Below are 20,342 nucleotides of genomic sequence, written 5' to 3' on the forward strand. Positions count from 1 at the left end.
AAGCAATGATTTCGAAACCAGTGCAGAACGGGGACAAAAACATCTTCTCAAGTTTACACAGAAGCGCTTAAGGCGACTTTGAACCAAAAAGCAAGAATTCCTCGGGACCTCCACTTTAATGGAGGCTTTGTCAAATCCTGGGTCTATCTTGGTCACAACATAGTTTTCAGCACTTCGCGATACTCTTTTATCAACAAGAGTCGAAATCCTGCACGGATAATCTCAAGCCTATTACCTCCAATTCATTATATATGCATGCATACAAATACTATACTACAACAAGGAGGCATACAATAGTAGATAAATTAGCTAGGAAGAGGTTTTTCAGCCCGAAAACACCGATTACGATAAACCAAGTCCAAAAGAATATCCATTAAAGAAAATCCTGTTCAAATGCTGTGTCGTTTACCAGGCTACAATTTCCTCGAGGGGCACCACTCCTCAAGTGGGAATAGAGTTGGCCATAATGTCCTCAGTCTTGCGGATGCCCCGATAGGGTCGAGATAGCTGTTTGCTGTGGTCAATGTCCATAAATCTGTATCTTCCCCCTGCCACAGTTGTCAGCCTATAAAGGGTCCTCCCAAGATGGTACTCTGCCTCACCATACAATTTAACCCATTGCTGGGAGGTTTGTAACTCACTTGACGTTTCCACACGCCAATGGGCTCTGTCCCTGTTGAGCGCATGTTCGAGGGGCTGTCTTCCTCTTCTACCTTTATTTACGCCCGCCGCACGGGGGTAACCTAGCTTCTATTATGAACCCCCAGGGACTAGGAGCCCCTTTGACCACATGGAATAGACTGAGGGATTTAAATTTGACACATTTTTGTTCTAATTTGTTTGTTGTTGATGTAACATATGTTGTAGATGTTTCCATATGTCTCAAAGTAGCTAAATATTTGACATGAAAGTCTGCAAATGAAGTGCTAAAATAAAAACTTTCTCTAATTCCTTTTTTCTTATTGTAGAAAGTGTTACCTATAGATTTTATAAAAGCAGTTTTGGTATTGATTATCAAATTTACTTTAGTATGGCTCTTAAATTAGGATCATTTGAATATCGATTCAGCTTCCGGTATTGATTTTCACCCATCCAATTGAGTCTTAACATCAGAAAAAAATAATCATAAAATCTATTATTAGAAGAAAAAAAATTAAAATATATCAATCATTTTAGAATATGCCTTTTTCGAATCAGAGTATTAAGTTCTGAAATATAATTTATAGAACATCCTTGGATCCTAAGAGGAAAAGACCCCATCAAAACCAATCCCTGCATTTCTTCACATTAAATTAATAAAGTAAAATTTTCTTAATCCCTTTTTTCTTATAATAGCAAATAACTTAAACAGACTTTCTGAATGTGTGGTCCAGATCTTCAGATGTTCAATAGTACAAATTTCAATTTGGGATCATTGTTTTTAATCATTATCACAGAGTCTGATGTTTCAATTGGGGTCGACCCCCTCCCCTCCATACCTTGGTTATAGCCTTCATATTGAAGATACAAACTTGTGAAAGTCATGATTAAAAAATTATGAATAATAATTTAACATAAGACAATTATTTTTATATACAAATTGTTTTCTAATAATAGGATTGATTTCCCAATAATGATTCCTGGAACCTCTGAAGGAGTTCAACAAGTTCTCATCTTATGACCCACAATATATAAATTTCTTTATAATTCAATGAAAGTTTATAATTTAAAAAATTTATACAAATCCTATAAAAATATGTTTATAAAATTTCAAAAGAAATTTATAGTTAATGATTTTTATAAATTATAAGTTTTATAGATTCTCGCACTATCAGCTCTTCAGTTTGCACTCATTAGGATGAGTGTTGTTATTGTTAACATAAAACTAGCTTTTTGCCGAAACTATCTTTTGTAATATACCGGACCTTTTCTCTTTTCAAAATTAAATATTAAGCTTAAAAATTAATAACAAAAAAGTTACTAAATAATAAAAAAATACCGCAGATCAATATTTTAAACATTTTTTTTTTTCAAATCAGAGGATTAAATTCTAAAGAGGTTATAGCAAAATTATCCTTAGGAGTTCAACAAGTTCTTATGTTGTTACCAAAATATATATTATATACATAATATACATAGCTTTTCTAAACACAAGATTAGGTTTATACAGATCGTTGTTTTAAAATGTAACACAACTTCTCTTGTTTCCAAATTTATCCTTAAGATCCTAAAAATTGTTAAATCCATAAATTCCGAGACTAGAAAATCCCAAAGACTATTAATATTTGCACATGTGTCAACCATGGGGGGGGGGATTCGTAGTCGCTATATCATTTCCCTCTTCCAGTATAAAAAATAATCTATTTTTTTGCAATAAAGGATGTCTTTGAGGTTCAAAAAACATTTTTTTTTATTTTGAAAATAACACTTTAACACTCTTCTGGATTTGAAAATTGGTCGGTTTCAAGTCCTTAATAGGTAATCGTTATCATTGTTAGTTGAACTGATTTCAAAGAGCTACAGATTAATATCAAATTAATGTAAAAGGACTATCAGGCTCCATTCGTTTTGTATTACCATAGATGTACTATTCAGTATTAAACATACATAAATGTAATAGTAAATAAGATGTATGACCATGCACCTTTGTTTCGACCATCCAGTTCATTAATCTTAGAGAAGTCAAGATCTAGCTTCGATTGTGTTAAATTTACAGTTGAGTCTGATTCCTTTTGAATTATTATATTAGAATTCCTTGCCTTGACAAGGGAATCAGCATTAGCTGGGATTTTATCTTCAATTTCTGGAGAACATAATCACATTGAACAAAAGGAATCTAGGAAATCTGAACCTAGGAAATCCAAGTTCTTTTTCGAATGCATAAATAAACAGTTTTTGGCCGTTTTAGTTATTTAGGGTGGGGGGATATATTTGTCAAAATCTAGGAGTTGGGCAAATTTGCGGTTTTTAATTATTTAATGCAAATACAAAAAAGACATTACCAATGAAAACATCCCCAAAAAGGTATTTTTCCAAATCTAGGGGGACAAAATCTAGGGAGCACATGCTATCCCCTTCCCCTCAATTTACACCACTGTCCTGCTGGTGATAAAACAGTAGTCTCTGAAAACAAGCGATTACAACAACATTAATGAAAGCGAAAAAAACAATACAATTTAAGATTTAACAAACACAATAACAGACAATAGCTTTATACATTATTTACTTTATAGATTATTATACATTATGTTACTTTAGATTTTTTAGAAAGTGTAAAATATACTTCTATTCAGTCCACGTCAAAGCATGGACATCATTAATACATGGATCCAGTCCAAATTTATTTTAGACTAGTTACTTTAGATTAAAGGATAAAGTTACTTTAGATTTTTAAGAAAGAGTAAGATATACCTCTATTCAGTGCACATTAAAGCATGGGCATCATTAGTACATGGATCCAGTTCAATTTTTTTTTGGACTAGTTACTTTAGTTTAAAGGATAAAGTCACTTTACATTTGTAATAAAGTGTAAAATATACTTCTAGTCAGTGCACATCAAAGCATGGACATCATTAGTACACGGATCCAGTCCAAAAACTTTTTGAAACTAGTTACTTTAGATTAAAGGATAAAGTCACTTTAGATTTTTAAGAAAGAGTAAAATATACTTCTATTCAGTGCCCAACAAAGCATGGACATTATTAGTACGCGGATCCAGTCCAAATTTTTTTTTAGACTAGTTACTTTAGATTAAAGGATAAAGTTACTTTAGATTTTTAAGAAATTGTAAAATATACTTCTATTCAGTGCACAGAAAAGCATGGACATCATTAGTACATGGAGCCAGTCCAAAATTTTTGTTTAGACTAGTTACCTTAGATTAAACGATAAAGTTACTTAAAATTTTTAAGAAAGTATAAAATATACTTCGATTCAGCGTATATCCAGTTCAAATTTTTTTTTGAATAGTTACTTTAGATTAAAAGATAAAGTCACTTTATATATTTAAGAATGTATAAAATATTCTTCTATTGAGTGCACATCAAAGCATGGACATCATTAGTACATGGATCCAGTCCAAAATTTGTTTTAGACTACTTACTTTAGATTAAAGGATAAAGTTACTTTAGATTTTTAAGAAAGGGTAAAATATACTTCTATTCATTGCACATCAAAACAAGGACATCATTAGTACATGGATCCAGTAAATTTTTTTTTTGGACTAGGTACTTTAGATTAAAGGATAAAGTTACTTTAGATTTTTAAGAAAGTGTAATTGTTCCTCAATTTACACCACTGTCCTGCAGGTGATAAAACAGTAGCCTCTGAAAACACGCGATTACAACAACGTTAATGAAAGCGAAAAAAAACAGCACATTTTAAGATTCAACAAACACAATAACAGACAATAGCTTTATACATTATTTACTTTATAGATTATTGTACATTATGTTACTTTAGATTTTTAAGAAAGTTTAAAATAAACTTATCCAGTGCACTCAAAGCATGGACATCATTTAATACATGGATCCAGTCTAATTTTTTTTAGAAAAGTTACTGTAGATTAAAGGATAAAGTTACTTTAGATTTTTAAGAAAGTGTAAAATATACTTCTATTCAGTGCATATCAAAGCATGGACATCATTAGTACATGGATCCAGTCCAATTTTTTTAGACTAGTTACCGTGGATTAAAGGATAAAATTACTTTAGATTTTTAAGAAAGTGTAAAATATACTTCTTTTCAGTGCACATCAAAGCATGGACATTACTAGTACATGGATCCAGTTCAATTATTTTTTTTGGACTAGGTAGCCTACTTTAGATTAAAGGATAAAGTTACTTTAGATTTGTAAGAAAGTGTAAAATATACTTCTATTCAGTGCATATCAAAGCATGAACAACATTAGTACATGGATCCAGTCCAATTTTTTTTTAACTAGTTAAATTAGATTAAAGGATAAAGATACTTTAAATTTTTAAGAAAGTGTAAAATATACTTCTATTCAATGCATATCAAAGCATGGACATCATTAGTAAATGGATCCAGTCCAAAAATTTTGTTTAGACTAGTTACTTTAGATTAAATGATAAAGTTACTTTAGATTTTTAAGAAAATGTAAAATATACTTCTATTCAGTGCACATTTAAGCATGGAGATCATTAGTACATGGATCCAGTTCAATTATTTTTTTTGGACTAGGTACTTTAGATTAAAGGATAAAGTTACTTTAAATTTTTAAGAAAGTGTAAGATATACTTCTGTTTAGTGCACATCAAAGCATGGACATCATTAGTACATGGATCCAGTCCAATTTTTTTTAAACGACGACCAAAGATGATAAATTAATAATTTGTCTGGAAGTTTGTGTTTACTCTCTTTCTCAATTCTTTTTTTACATTTACAATTTTAGCTATATGGTGTGTAGTGAAAAACAGATAGTAAATAGGACAAGCGTATTTAAGTGATGATCGGACAGAATATAATACAACGATAAAAAGAATAAAAGAATAAAACGATAAGTATAAGAAATCAATAAAACATAGATAAAACAAAAAACGAAAGAATAGAACAATATGCAATAAAAAGAAAAATCCAAAATAGATGGTAACCTACTATTTCAAGATAAATTCAATTGGATAACGTCGAATAACAAGAACTGCATAAAACGTCAAGTCATGCCTGACTCATGTCATCTTCCAGTCGATTGAAGTTAATTCAGATCATTTGCTGTACGGTTCATCCCAGTAATTATTTTGTACCAATGCTTAATAATAATCTCACGGAAAAATATTTATATTTTTAAAGAATACCATGACCAGTATGAAAAAAACTTAAACTCTCTTCCAATGAAATGGGGGTAGGGGAGGAGGCGTAGGCCCCCTCACCCGTTTTTAATAAATATCTTAAAGTAGCATACTAGTTCCGCTTCTCAAATAAATTTTTACTTGTATTTTTTAAATAGAGGCATAATTACAAGTGACACTCAGATAATAATTTTAAAACATCTTAAGCTGACTTTTAAAGAATTTTTTACATCTTTTTTTACGAACAGCAAAGACGAAGAAGAAAAAAAGACACTGAAGAAAAAAACAACAATGAACATAACTTTCAATTACTGAATAATAAATGCAGAATAAAGTATATTTTTGGCAAGTCCCTCATCAAGCATGAAAGTACTTTCAGCAATAATGGGGGGAACACAATAACAGCACATAATCAAGACATTGTCTTTAACTAACAGCATAGAAAAACTACATGTTCTGGATGAAATTATAAGAAGAAGCATATCACAAAACCAGGTGACTCAGGCATCAGTATGTATACTTTATTATACGAATTACTATGTATACATATCACTATTATACGTATTAGTACATACATATTAAAATATATGCAATGTATTATTTTAAAGATAGTTCAAAGTTGAAATGTTATTTACATAGAAAGACAAAAAAAAAACGAAAAACACAAGAATTTTAGTAAAAAACCCACCAGATGAGAGTAAAGGACAATGAAGCTTTCCTATACTTAGAAAACATATTACTTTCACAAGTACAAAAAGGGCATATTGGCAATTAATATTATCCTTTATTTATCAAGTGAAGTTTTACACCCTGGGAAGTTGTAAAAAAGGAGGCTTTGAATAGATTGGGATGGAGGAGGAGCATACGTAGCTGTGTTGGCCCCAGGCGGCTTGGTGCTACGATGAGTTGTTAGTAGTAATGGCAGTAGTATCAAGTGAAGTATCACAAGCAAACTATAGAAATAGCACACAAACAGAACGCAGCATTTAACTGGCAGCATTAAAAAAATAAAGACTATGCAATAAAAAGTCCCTTCAAAAAAGTCCCTTACTAAAAGGGCATATTGGCAATAATATTATCCTTTATTTTATCAAGTGAAGTATCACAAGCAAACTATAAAAATAGTACACAAACAGAGCACAGCCTTTAACTGACAGCATTAAAATAATAAAGACTCAGCAATAAAAAAGGCCCTTCAATGCTAAAAAAATGTAAGAGAAGAACCAACTTGTTAAAGTACAAAGGAATTTTACCTTAACAGAGATAATTTCTGACAATGCTTGTGATTTGTTCTTTGAGCTTAATTAGTGCTGTAATATGACGGGTGAATCCGTAGAGACTGACATTAGTCGAAATTGATAACAGACAAAGTTAATTCCATAACAAGTAGGACAACTAAATCACTAATTAGTGAATGTTAGTCATAAATATAAAGAGTAAGTAATAGTATTTTCATGGATTCTTCTTTAATTTAATATACCAAAACGTACCTTCATTTTTAGCATTAGTTAGATTAATTTCAGGTAAATCGAGGTCATGTTTCAATTGTGCCAAAATGACTGCAGAGTCAAATTCTTTTTTTATTGATATGTCCAAAGTTGTTGCCTGAATGAGAGAATCAGCATTACCAAGCATTTCATCTGCTTCTAATTCTGGTAAAAACATAATCAATATAAAAATAAGGGATCTAGATATTTCGGTAAAAGTTAATAAAACAAACTATGTGAATTAGAAACTAACAGAAAAAACACTTTCTACCACAGAAGATTTCCAAAAGTATAGAGCTACATTAAACCTCACATGATCAGGATTGAAGTCAAATAGTAATCATAGACAGCACAATAGCGCTACCTAAGTAACGAGGGATGCGGGCACAATGTATTATTTTTTATTTTTTTCAAGAGTGAAATAAACTTAAATCACTATCAGTCAGTAAGTTAAACCCGAAAAAGAGGAACAATCCCAAGGAGGAGCAGGACTGACTCTCCTTATATCTTGTGATAACCGAAACGCCACTTAAACTTGCTAAAAACAACTCTTATTTTAAGGTTTGAGTTTTATTAGTTACAGCATCAACAAAAAGAGTGAAAACGATCATATTAGCCAAGATTATTGAAAAGATCAAACAAAATGCAGATTGACTGTATAACACATTTATTGACACTGATCCTTTAAAGTAAAACCAATTTTGTAATTGCTAACAAAATAAAAAAGGAATTTCTAAAACATATCGTTTTCCGTGCAAATGACAGCTAGCCCTACTCTTGTCTGTCGTAGTTTCTGTTCGTTTAAGGCTTAAAGGGATTATTTGGTGCAATTTCTCTTCATTTTGGCTTTTATATATTTACTAATAGTAAGTTATGTTCGTATTACCCTTAAATTAGTTTAAATTGATATAAATTTAATTGACTTTCTGTTCATTTTTAATGGATAGTTTTTTTATTAGTGGATAAAATGATTATTTGTTTAACCTTTTTAGATTTCTGCAATATTTTTGCTTGCTATTCGTGTGTTGAAAAAAAGCTTCCAATGAGTTTTGACTATGATTGTGCTATAAAGTTTTATATGGATAGCTGCGTGGAATATTATTCAAGTATATGGATTAAAATCCCGCATAATCTTGGGGCGGCTATAGGGATGAAGATTTACTGCCCACCATTAGGTTACAACCCTGAGTATATTCAAATTTTACTCAGACATAGCCCTCGACCAATCCAAAACGTTTCAGCTGAATTTTCTTAGGCATTCCTGAAATCCCAATTACAATCCATTTTGACAGCCTTGAATGCACATAAGCTCATTTTATTTAATTAAGCATGCCCCTCAATATGTACTGAAAGTTTTAACGTAATATACTTAGCCGTCCCTAAAATATTCCACGCACTCTCTTGTGACCATTTAGATATAGGGCTATTTAGTTTGTTTTTATTCTTAGACATTGAAGATACGCCCAATGACCACCTTGAATACAACTTTTGTCGTTTGAATGCATTTATATATCCACAAAAACATGCCCAAAAAGTTCAAAAGTGATATACTTTCTGTTCCTGGAATATTGCACAGAGACCCTTTTGAAAATCTGCATCAACATAATCTCTTCTGATTTAGTTTAGCAATCCCGTTAAATGTCACTCTAACTTTCAACTTAATATCAAAACCCTTTACAAAGTTATAGTTGCATCTTTACATGTTAAACTAAATCTCTTCTGATTATTGCCCTTAAATGCCACTCCAACTTTCAATTTAATATAACATCCCTTTACATAGATATTGAAATCTATGTGTCATTTTGATAACCTCAATGCGCTTAAACTCTTTTGATTTATTTTCATAGTTGTGGTAATAGTATTAGTATTAGCTGTAGTGATAGCAATAAGAGTAATCATAGCAGTAGCAATTACAATCAGAATCACAGCAGTGATAGTAGTAGTCAAAGTCGCAAGTAGTCACAATCAAAAGCAGTGGCTAGTTGCAATCCCTAGTAATAGCGCTCGAAGTTGCAGTGATGGCCACAAAAAATCATATTCGTAATCTTGGGCATTCGTAATTACAAGTAATCGCAGTTCTAAGTATTGTAAGTGATTATATTCTCGGCCACAAGTAGTTGTAGTATTAAACATTCACAATCACATTCGCAAGTAGTCGCAGTCAAAACTACGAGAAGTCACATTTGCTTTCGCAAGTAGTTGCAGTTGCAAGTAGTTGCAGTCACAAGTTGTCACAGCTGGAAATCGTTGCCGTTTTAAGTTGTCAAGGTAACAGGTTGTCACAGTCACAGGTAGTCACAGTCGCAAGTGGTTAAAGTCGCAAGTAGTCACAGTCACAAGTATTTGTAGTTGTATTTGCTTGTGATCGAATTTGGTTGCAGTAACAATTAAAACCACAAGTAGTAGCAGTTGTAAGTGGTCACAGCCATAAGTAGTTACAATTTTCGTCGGGAACAATCGCAAACGTTTGCTGTCACAATCACAAGTAGTCACAGTCACAAGTAGTCCTGGTTGTAGTCACAGTGGTGGTAGTAATAGTAGCACTTTTAACAGTAGTAGTATGCACGTAGTTTCTTTTGGTAAGTCCAATATCCCTCTCAACATGCATAATCCATAAAAATCCACATAATCCTTGTGCTTCTGCAGGGTTGAAGCTTTTTTGCCCAAGATAACGTCATAGGCCCCAGGAAAAACAGATCTTAATCAACCATGGTCTTGAACATGACCTAAAAGTTCAGCTTAATGCATTTCGGTGTTCCTGAGATCCTGTAAAAAACCATCCTGTTGACAAACTCGAATACACATAGTGTCCTTTGAATTAGTTCAACATCCTCCCTAATATCAAACACCCTGAAAATCTTAACTTTAAATATCCTTAGCAGTTCCTGAGAAATTGCAAATGCGTCCTTTCGAATATCTGCATGAATAGTATCTTTTGATTCAACTCAATATCCCCATCAGCTTACGTTAAAATTTTCAACTTAATTGTTAGAAATTTCTAAGATACTACAAATAAGCCTTTTATAACCTAGATAGACGTGAGTTCATTTTCATTAAGTTTAGTATCCCCTCAGCATGCCCTTCCAAAGTAACACCTTTAAATGTGTCTGGGAAATTACACAGAGGCTCTTTTGACAATCAGGATAAACTATCCTAAATCCTAGATTTCTTTTGATTTAGTCTTCAACCACCCTTAGCATTGACGGAAAAGTAATATTAATATGAATAGGAGCCTATTAAGTAATAGGCTCAGTAAAAGTAATATTTGTAGAAATAGAAGCAGTAGTTGTTGTATTAGTAGCACCTTTGGTTAATTCAACATCTCAAGTTCAGTAGTACAGTTAGTACAATTCAACATCACGATTTGAATTTTCAACTTAATACCCTATGCCATTCCTGTGATATTACTGATACGTCCTTTTGACAACCTGGCTACACTTAAACTCCTGTAATCCGATAAATAATCGTAGGTGTACATAGCAGAAGAAGAAGCAGTGGCAGTCATAGTTCTAATAGCAGTCGCAATATTTAGACTCAAGTAGTTGATTGCAATCCAAGTAATTATACTTGAAGTCTAAAGTAATCCCAGTCACAGTCATAAGCAGTTGTAGTCAACAGCAGCCATAGTTACCATTGCAATTAGTAACAGTCTTATGTCGTCCCAGTTATAATAGCAAGTATTCTGCAAACAAAAGTAGTCTAAGTGTCGGGTCAAAAGATATTGAAGTCACAGCCGCAAGCAATAAGAGCCGCAGTGGTCGCAGCTGTAAGTGCGAGAAGTTGATGTTACAAGTAGTCTTAGACGCAGCTAAGCACAGTTACAAATAGTTGCAATCACAAGTAGCTCCACTGACACCACAAGTGGTTCAAGTCAAAATCACAAGTAGTCAAAGCCGAAATTAGAAGTACTCCCATTTACAGGTAGTCATAGTCGCAGCCAAAGGTAGGTACAGTCTTAGTTTTGAGAAGTTTTAGTCACAATCATAAGTAGTCTGAGCCAAAGCTACATGTACTTTAAGTTGCAAGTAGTCGTAGGGCGGTCAAAAATAGGTGCACTCACAGGGACAAGTAGTTGCTGTCACAAGGAAGAGTACTTGGAGCTCCAAGAAGTAGCAGGCACAAGCATTCGCAGTCGAAAAGTAGTCACAATTGAAAGTGTGCACTCAAAATCTCAAGTAATTACAGCTGCAGGAATTACTCACAATCACAGTTTATTGCAATCAAGGGTAGCCTACGAGTATTCGCAGTTGCAGTTGCAAGTATGTACAATCGTATCTATAAGCGGCCGCAATCACAACTTCGTAGCTCATTCGAGCACAAACTTAAAGTTCTAGTGGCTTTTTATAGGGATTAACCAGGCCCTCTCCTACGCTCCTTTTGTTGCCCTCTGAAATCTGCCAGAAGAGATTCGACCATAATTTTGAGATTCCTATTTTTATTCTCCCAAACTCCTTTTGTTGCCCTCTGAACTATGCCAGAAAAATTCAGATCAAAATTTTGACATTGCCATTTTGTTCAGAATAACTGAAAAGCCACTTTGCTTTTAAGAAATACATGGATATTGAAAAAGGTAAAGGGTATTAAGGAAGGTGAAGCTTTCCGGGAGTTTTCAGGAAAGTGTTGAGCAAAATCAACCAAGACTGCATGCAAGCACATTCAAAAAGGACGTATAAGCAATATCTGAGGAACAGTTTAGGGTATTAAGTTGAAACTTTCAGTCTATGATGAGGAGAATTTTCAATTGACCAAACGATTATGTGCATGCTGATACTACTACTACAGCAGCTACTACTACTACAATTACTGCGAGAACTACTACCATCGTGGCTGAGGGTATTAACGTGAAAATTTGATGAAGCATTAAGGACGAATTTGAACTGAGTCAAAACACACTATGAGCTTGCTGGTTTTCCAAATTAAGTATCATTAATTTCTAGGGAGCAGCTTAGAATATTAAGTTAGAGCTTACAGGATTTGTTGAACTAACTAAAAAGCGTTAAGTGCCAAGAAGCATTTACTTCTATTATTGTTACTACTATTACTGCTTCTACCACAACTCCTAGGGGTACTAGTGCTACTGTTGCTAGCGTGCTACTAGTATTACTAAGGCAAAGATGATTGAAGTAACACTTTCAGGGGATCTTAAGGGGAATTCACTATGTACATACAGGTTGTCGAAGTGGGTAAGATCAATATCCTAGGAACAGTTTTGAGTCTTAAGTTGAAATCTTCAAGGCCTTTTGACTAACTAAAAGGCACTTTGTACCTACTGCTAATACTACGACTCCTTCTTCTGCTACTAATACTAATATTACAACTACTGGTACAACTAAAACTAAGAAAATTAAGGTAATGTTTTATAGAAATATGGCAGAATATATTAAACCAAATCATACCACAATATTGTTCACAGGCTATCAAAAGGGTGTATCAGCAATATTTTAGGATTAGCTTAGGGTATTAAGTTTAAACTTTCAAGACACGTTGAGAGAGATGTTAAACTAACCAAAAGGCGCTATATGCATAGAATTACTGCTACCACTACTTCAGGAAATATTGAGGGGTATATTGAAGACCAAGTATATACATTGGAATTTTAAGCGGATGTTAGGGGGGATGTTAAACTCAATCAAACACACCATGTACAAGGATATCGTCAAAAGGGTATATAAACAACATTTCCGGAGTGACTTAGTGCATTATATTCAAACTACCAGAGCTTGTTGAGAAAGATGTTGAAATAACCAAAAGGCATCATGTGAATGCTGCTACTGTTACTAATACTTCACTGGTACTACAGCTACTACTATTGCTAAGATTATAGGTATTAAGACAAAACTTTGAGGGAAGGTGCGTGTTCATGCAAGTCATGAAAAAAGCATATTAGCAACCTCAGATGGATAACTTAGAAGGGGAATGTGAAACTTTCAAGTCTTTTTCAAGAAAATGTTGAGGTAATCGAAACACTATGAACATGCTAGAGAGAGGGTCCATTCGAGTGCAAATTAAAAGTTCTAGTACCTTTTTTTATGTGATAAAATGTCCAATGTATTTTTACACATAGTGTTTGCAATTGAGAAACAAACCAGGCATTTTTCAGGGAGGGGGAGTTGTCTGAAAGAAGGGATTTTCCAACAGGGAATCTTCCCAAAAAATACAAATCTAGTGTTGGTGGAACGGGATGCCAGTTTCGTGGAATGGGTTATAACTGTACTTTCACTCCTGAAGTAGTGATGCAGTATGAAAGGTTGACATAAAGGATCTGACCTCGAATATGACGCAAACCTTATTTCATATATATGTGTTTTAATCTGAAAAGATGAAAAGGTAATTACTTCAAGGTCAGCCTTCTTAAATTTAAATGTCCTTTGGTCACATCTTTCTTTTTAATAAGAGGGTTCAATTTCGGGAGATTTTTGACAATGACTGACGTCCATGATTGTGAACCGATGTTCATTATAGTCCTTATGCTGTATGTGAAAAAGTGAACTTGTTATTATTTCTGTCATGGGGTTAACTAGTGATGTCAAAAGATTTCAAATAGTTATGTTAGTATTTTATTGTTGAAAGGCAATTTTCATGCTTAAACACTTTCCCTTCAATTTTACAGCCAAACTAGGAGAATAAATTTTTTTCATGAAAAAGAAAAATGCTAATAACAGGGCAATAACAAGAAATTCAAAATGAATACAATTTTTTAGATTCCTTAGATAGAGCAAATTTAACCGTAAAAAACACTTATAATATATATATATATATATATATATATATATATATATATACACACACACACACACACACAGACTTACACACAGATACACACATATATACACACACACACATACTTACACTCACACACACACCTATACTCATACGCACACATATATACAGAAACATACATACACACACACACATACACACACACACAAACACACATACATATATACATACATACATATATATATATATATATATATATATATATATATATATATATATATATATATATATATATATATATATATATATATATATATATATATATATATATATATATATATATATATATATATATATATATATATAATAAAAATTATCTACTACAACAAAATACTTTAATAAAAAAAAACTAATAAGGATATTTCCTGTAAATTCTAATTTGATTGCTGATATTTGAAATTTTCTATCAGACCAATCTTATTAACAAAGTACACTCAAGCTTTCTCAGATCTTCAGCCCATTTTTTTACTTCCTCAGGGGACTATTTCGGGCCCTGCTGCCCTGTGGTAAGAGCAACATTAACAGAGCTGCAGCAATAACTGAAAAGTCAAAACAAGGTAGTGTCTTCACTGATTACTGTCAATGAAAATATGAGGAGCATTTTACCTTTTTTTTTAGAATTTTTATCTCTATTTTTAATCTCTCTTCCCCTGAACAACAAATTGTAAATAAAACTAAAGTACTAGAAATGACCATCACTTCTACACTGAAGCAGTATACAATCCTTGCAGAGTTGGTGAAGAGAGACAATGTTGGTGTGCAAATGGCAGCACTAATGACAAAATTTTGCGTACCATTTTCCTATATTGTAAGACTTTACTGTTATTTTATTAGACCAATCTTAGAGTATACTGCCCCAGTATGACACTGGTTTAGCTATGGAACAATCCAACTTTAAACCATTTTTTTTTTCAGTGGCCTAGATATTCCACTGTACTTTTATTAGACCACTATTACAGTATATTACCCCAGTATGACACTGGTTTAGCTGTGTTCCATTGTTATCTTTTGATCTATTTGTTATACAAAATAATTGTATTTGTTGATTTTTAATAAAATAAATTGATTTGAAATACATTGTAGGCTATTTTACATGTCTTACAATATTTTGTTCAACATTACTGAATAGAGATTAAATAAAAGAAAACCCATACTTGTTGAAAAATTTGTCATTCAGATCCTTAAGACTAACAAAAGCCTATGAGAAGCAACGCTGTTGTGAGAACAGGGCCACAATTACTGATAAGGAAAGAGTTAAAGATAGATGGGCAGAGAATTTTCAGAATGTGCTAAACAGGGTTAGTGTTACAGGAAAAATAAACAAGAAAATTAAAAAGTTTGTGACATCTTGGATCTGAAGGAAAATTTACTGTGTGAGGAGGAATTAGCAACAGTACTAAAAGGATTAAAAAATAATAAGGCACCAGGTCCTGATAGTGTGGTAAACGAGTATCTTAAATATGGTGGCTATGAGGATAGAATTACTGAAGATTATGAATATGATTTTTGAAAAATGGAAAGGACCAAGCAATTTTAGGAAAGCCCTAACGAAACCCCTGTATAAGAACGATGATAAAGAGTCAGTGTGGTAATTATAGAGGCATTAGCCTGGACTCTGTAGGTAGCAGATTACTCAGCATGATAGCACTTTTTAGACTGAGAGATGCCATAGACAAAGTTTTAAGAGAAGAAAAGTATGGTTTTAAGAAGGGTAGAGGATATGTTGACAAAATTTTCACTCTTAGGTTAAAAATTGAGAAGGGCCTGAGTCACCAAACACCTTTAGTGCTCAGGGTTTTAGATTATGAACAGACATTTGATTTAGCTGATATAACAGCTCTAGCAAGGGTCTAGAAAATGAAAGCAAGGGAAAGAAAATACATATAAGTAATTATTGCAATGCATGAGAATAACACTTCTGCAGTTAAGGTAGGAAATGAGGTTAGTAGTTGGTTTTACATTAAATCAGGAGTTAAGCAGGGTTGTGTTCTATCCCCAATCATATGGATTATTTAGATGGACTTTGTCTTAAGAAGCACAGGAAAGTCAATGGGAGAATACAGATCAAATGGGAAAAAATATTTTTCCTGGACTTAGATTATGCTGATGGTTTAAGCATCCTAGATGAAAGTGTGGGCAAAATGATTTAACTTTTAGAGCTTTTGAGAGGGAGGCTTTGAACAGATTAGGATGGAAGGGGGTCATGCATAGCTGTATAGGCCTCAGGTGGCCTGGTGCTGCAGTGAGTTGTTAGTAGTAGTAGTAAAATGCAAGCATCTGCCATAAACAATTGGGTCAATTATCTAGGAGGAAGATTACTTTTAAATAACAATTGAAAAATAGAAGTTGTTAATTACAAAGCATGAATAGAGATGCAATTCCATATAATATATAGGATGTAATTTGCTTTTATGTTTCTTTTATTTTTGGAAGTTTTATTTTGTTGTCGGAAGGTATAGTTAAGGACTTATAGATTTTCTTCTGTATTTTCAGAGCAAAAGTAATAAAAATAAACTGAACCTTCTTCTATTGATTATTTTGCTAAATCAAGAGTAATTCTAGTTACCTTCCTTAATAACAATCTGCTCAGAGAGGCTAACTCTGTCCATCTTTCACCTGTCTAGCCACGTATATACAATCAGTTTTCTTGACCAAACTTGTCCTCCAAGTAACTTTAAAATTCCATGATGAATAATCAATAAATTATTGTAATCAATCTTCACAAGAGCAAAAAACCTAAAAAAATATTTATAGTAAATATCATAAAGCTTATAAATTCATTTTGGAAACAGATATAGGAAGATAGTTTATTCAAACACATTGCTGTAATTCACCATGTAAAAATAACCCTTAAACATTTGAAATCTTAGTCATAACCAATATCATAATTTCATCAAAATCCTGAAGAGAGGGGGGGTGGGGGGTGGCAAAAGTAGGAGCCAATTTTCCCTAATCAAGTAAAAATGACTGTAAAAACGGAAATATGAGCTGTTTGCTACCATAAAATAGCTATATAATACTATAAAAGTATTATAAAGGTGGAAGATAGTACTATAAAGGTAAATATAAACCAAAGAAAACTGATCCATTTCTGTTGATACTTGAATTATGCAGGCTTATCTTAATTTTGACAATATTACTGAAGAAACAAAATTTCTGCTGGGGGGAGGGGCAAACCAAGGTCTGGGATGGGCAGTTACCCCCTTGCCCCTAGCAAATTACACCTCTGGTCATAAACCTAAACAGGAAATTTCCAGCCCCCACCTTGAATAACAAAGAAGATCACATTCTTGCATCTGAAGCACTGATCCATTCTCTTTTTGTTCTTTTTTTTGTTTCTGACAGGGCATTGAAACAATAGAGTTGTTTAAGGCCTCTTTTATTAGCTAGTTTTTATATATAATTAGTTATTAGCTTAACAATATACTCTAACAACTATAGAAAAAGTAAAAAGTTACCTTTTGGGGCCCCATTAAAGGCTCAAAAGGGAATTTTCTCCCAAAGGAATTATCAAATTTGGAAAGAGCATAAAAAAGGAATCAAGTGAATTATTCACTTTCTTCTTAGCTAAGTTATTTGAATATGTATTTATTTGCCCCATAAACTAAAGTTTTGCCTTTGAATGAAATTAATCCAAGTCCCAGGGTAAGACCCTAGTATTTGGATAGTGCTTAATCTTGGACCAAAACCTTGATTAAAATGTATTTTTCCTAAGCATGTGTAATTAATCTTGCATCTGATGTATACAGGTTTATAGAGTTGGGGTTGACTAATAATTGAGACTAAAATAGGCTAGTTTGGATCAGCTGTCCACAATCTTGCATTTTTTTTCTTCAATAATTTAAATTTTGATACAAGTCACCCCTTACAGTCTAGCCTATTTAAATACAGAGTAAATGTGTGGAGTAGCAGCTATCCAAAGGAATTCATACTAAGACAACGAAAGGGACACTATTAAATTGCTATTGCTTTTTAAGGTTAGAATCATATGCCCCCTTACCTAATAATCTCAAAAATAGCCAGAGGTGTTGTTTGAGGGTGGCAGTTGCTCCCCCATAATTTGTAGAAGAAAATTATTATACAGACCATGCCCCATTACTATCCAGATATGAACCCCTCTAGCCCCCCCCCCCCCAAATAAAATGCTGGAAATTTGCCCCTGAAAATAGCCATAGTCTCCTCCTGGAGCTATTACTCTGCAACTTAACCTGAATATGCACAACTAGATGTCTAATTACTACCAATTTCTTCAAGTAGGTCTATTCAGCACTTTGGCCCTTAGTGTTTAATTGATTTGCTCTCTCACAAATCCAAAACTTTATCAACAGAAGCTTTTAAATCTGTCAAGGGTCTGAATTCAGCAATTACTGAAATTGTTTAGTTGATTTATGAGTTGAATAACCATTCATATCTATAATCCTTGTTAAATCATGTGTCTTTGATGAAGCCTTTAAATGAAACAAACACAATTTGGCACAGGGTATGTCAACACTTAAAATATCATGGGGCTGTACTAGTACATTGTAAACAGTGTTTTGGTGTAAGCCTAGGATTCCAGCCATACATAACCAAACATGCTAAGAAAACAATTCTCTGAATTTTACCAAACTTTTGAAAAAAGCCAAGCTTTTGATAAGCATTTTGTCTGTTTTCAAATTTTTGTTGAAAGAAATGCCATCCTTCAATATTTATTTATAGATGATGTTAATCCTGGCAACTTGTATTAAAGACAAAGTTTAATACAAACATTACTGAAATTTGCATAGCAGTGCTATTGAAATCACCACTGCAGTTTCAATAGCAAGGCATATAAATTGATTTTGTAAAAGGTGCAGCATTTAGCCAATTTTCAAAATTGAACTAATGTCATTTGTGAAAAATTATGAATTTATTCCAAACTGGAAAAACAAGGAAAGAAGAGAAGAATAAAGGTTTTCTCTTCCAAAATATACTAACTAGGATTACTCTGCACATTATGAAGTAAGATATATTTTCTTGACATGATTCTTTATGTATGGCAGAACCCTAGGCTTATACCAGTTGTTTTTACTTAGATTAGTGAAATTGGTCTATATGTCACAAACCATAGGCCTATATAAAAAGTGTAAATTCAAATTTCTAAGAATACACTTTTTTAGCACATTGACTGCCACCTACAAGATAACTTATAGATTGCATTCTGTTCTAGGATGCCAACTATGAGTTATCTTGTAATTGTTTTTCTAGCCATTTTGGTGCAGCTATGTTTATACTTGTAATATATCAGTGTTAATATCAATAGATGGCTTCTGGGAAAAGAACAGAGAATCAATGCTGGCTTGTATGAACAGAAAATTTATTACAAAAAGTATAATTACAAATAGTTAAAAATTCAAGATATAAAATTATTTTTTATTGCTTGTAGAACTTCTTGAAATGATCTTCCACACAAAGGGCTGGCTTATCCCAACAAAGTGGACAAAAATAATGTGTTTCATGACATTTTTTTGCTTGTGTGCATACATAACATGGCTTTGTTTGATGCTACTTTTTTCTGTAGGTGATAGACTTTCTAAATAATAGAACTTTTTCAACCTTATATAAATAAATACCAAATGCTTAATAATTTTGTGCCAAGTTTCATTGTGTTAAACAAAATTAGAACATTTTTCACTGTCTGAATTAATATTTTTTTATTCTTCTTCTTCTTCTTCTATTTAACAGCAGGCGGGCTTTTCAGTAACACTATTTAGCCCTTTTCCTTTTGCTTCACTCTGTGGGCTACAGAGCTACTGGCTTGATTGCCTCATATTTATTAGATATATTCAGATATCTTTCAGCAGATCTTTCGACTCTAGGAGTTCAAATATAATATGATAGATGTAGATTTCTATGCTCTGTGTGCAGGTATAGTTGGCTAGGCTCTTGGCTGATAGTGGGATTTTGTGGTGTTTGAAGTATTTTAACAGTTTAGAAATCAAGGTATGTTGTGCAGACGTCAGCATATTACATTCAAATAGGCAATGGTCAATTGTTTCATTATTCATATTACAATGCCTGCAAAGAGGGGACAGGGGAATTGAACCACTTGAATTAGAAAGCTTATATGAGAATGCAAGGAAATTTAGTCCATTTGTTCCAGAACGAATTCTATGATAAATTTTAGAAAGATACTTATTGGGAAAGGGGGAAAGGATAGGATTAATCTCATTAAAATTAATATCTGATAGCCTCCATCGGTAAATATCTCTAATTGGGATTGGTCTCCCACTTGGCTGGTCAATATTTATAGCATTTTTTGCTATTTCAT

The 20,342-nt window shown here is 32.9% G+C and overlaps 1 protein-coding gene across 2 annotated transcripts in view; it reads right to left on the reverse strand.

Moving 5' to 3' along the window:
• LOC148947937 (uncharacterized) overlaps positions 1-19,880 on the reverse strand; it is a 28,867-nt gene extending 8,987 nt beyond the window's left edge. The window contains exons 1-3 of one of the 2 annotated variants that reach the window (XM_089095575.1): positions 19,645-19,880; positions 16,620-16,789; positions 7,277-7,438 (exon numbers count right to left, since the gene is read on the reverse strand). In XM_089095575.1, coding sequence (XP_088951701.1) covers positions 7,277-7,438; positions 16,620-16,662 — 205 coding nt within the window. In that variant the 5' untranslated portion in view covers positions 16,663-16,789; positions 19,645-19,880. Of the gene's footprint in view, positions 1-7,276; positions 7,439-16,619; positions 16,790-19,627 lie in introns of both variants that reach the window. The other variant, XM_089095574.1, reaches the window with a different exon arrangement.
• Positions 19,881-20,342: the final 462 nt, after the last annotated feature.

The sequence above is a fragment of the Artemia sp. Qi Xiang Cuo genome, chromosome 10 (genome assembly GCF_049724085.1).
Source record: "Artemia sp. Qi Xiang Cuo chromosome 10, ASM4972408v1, whole genome shotgun sequence".
Lineage (NCBI taxonomy): Eukaryota > Metazoa > Arthropoda > Branchiopoda > Anostraca > Artemiidae > Artemia > Artemia sp. Qi Xiang Cuo.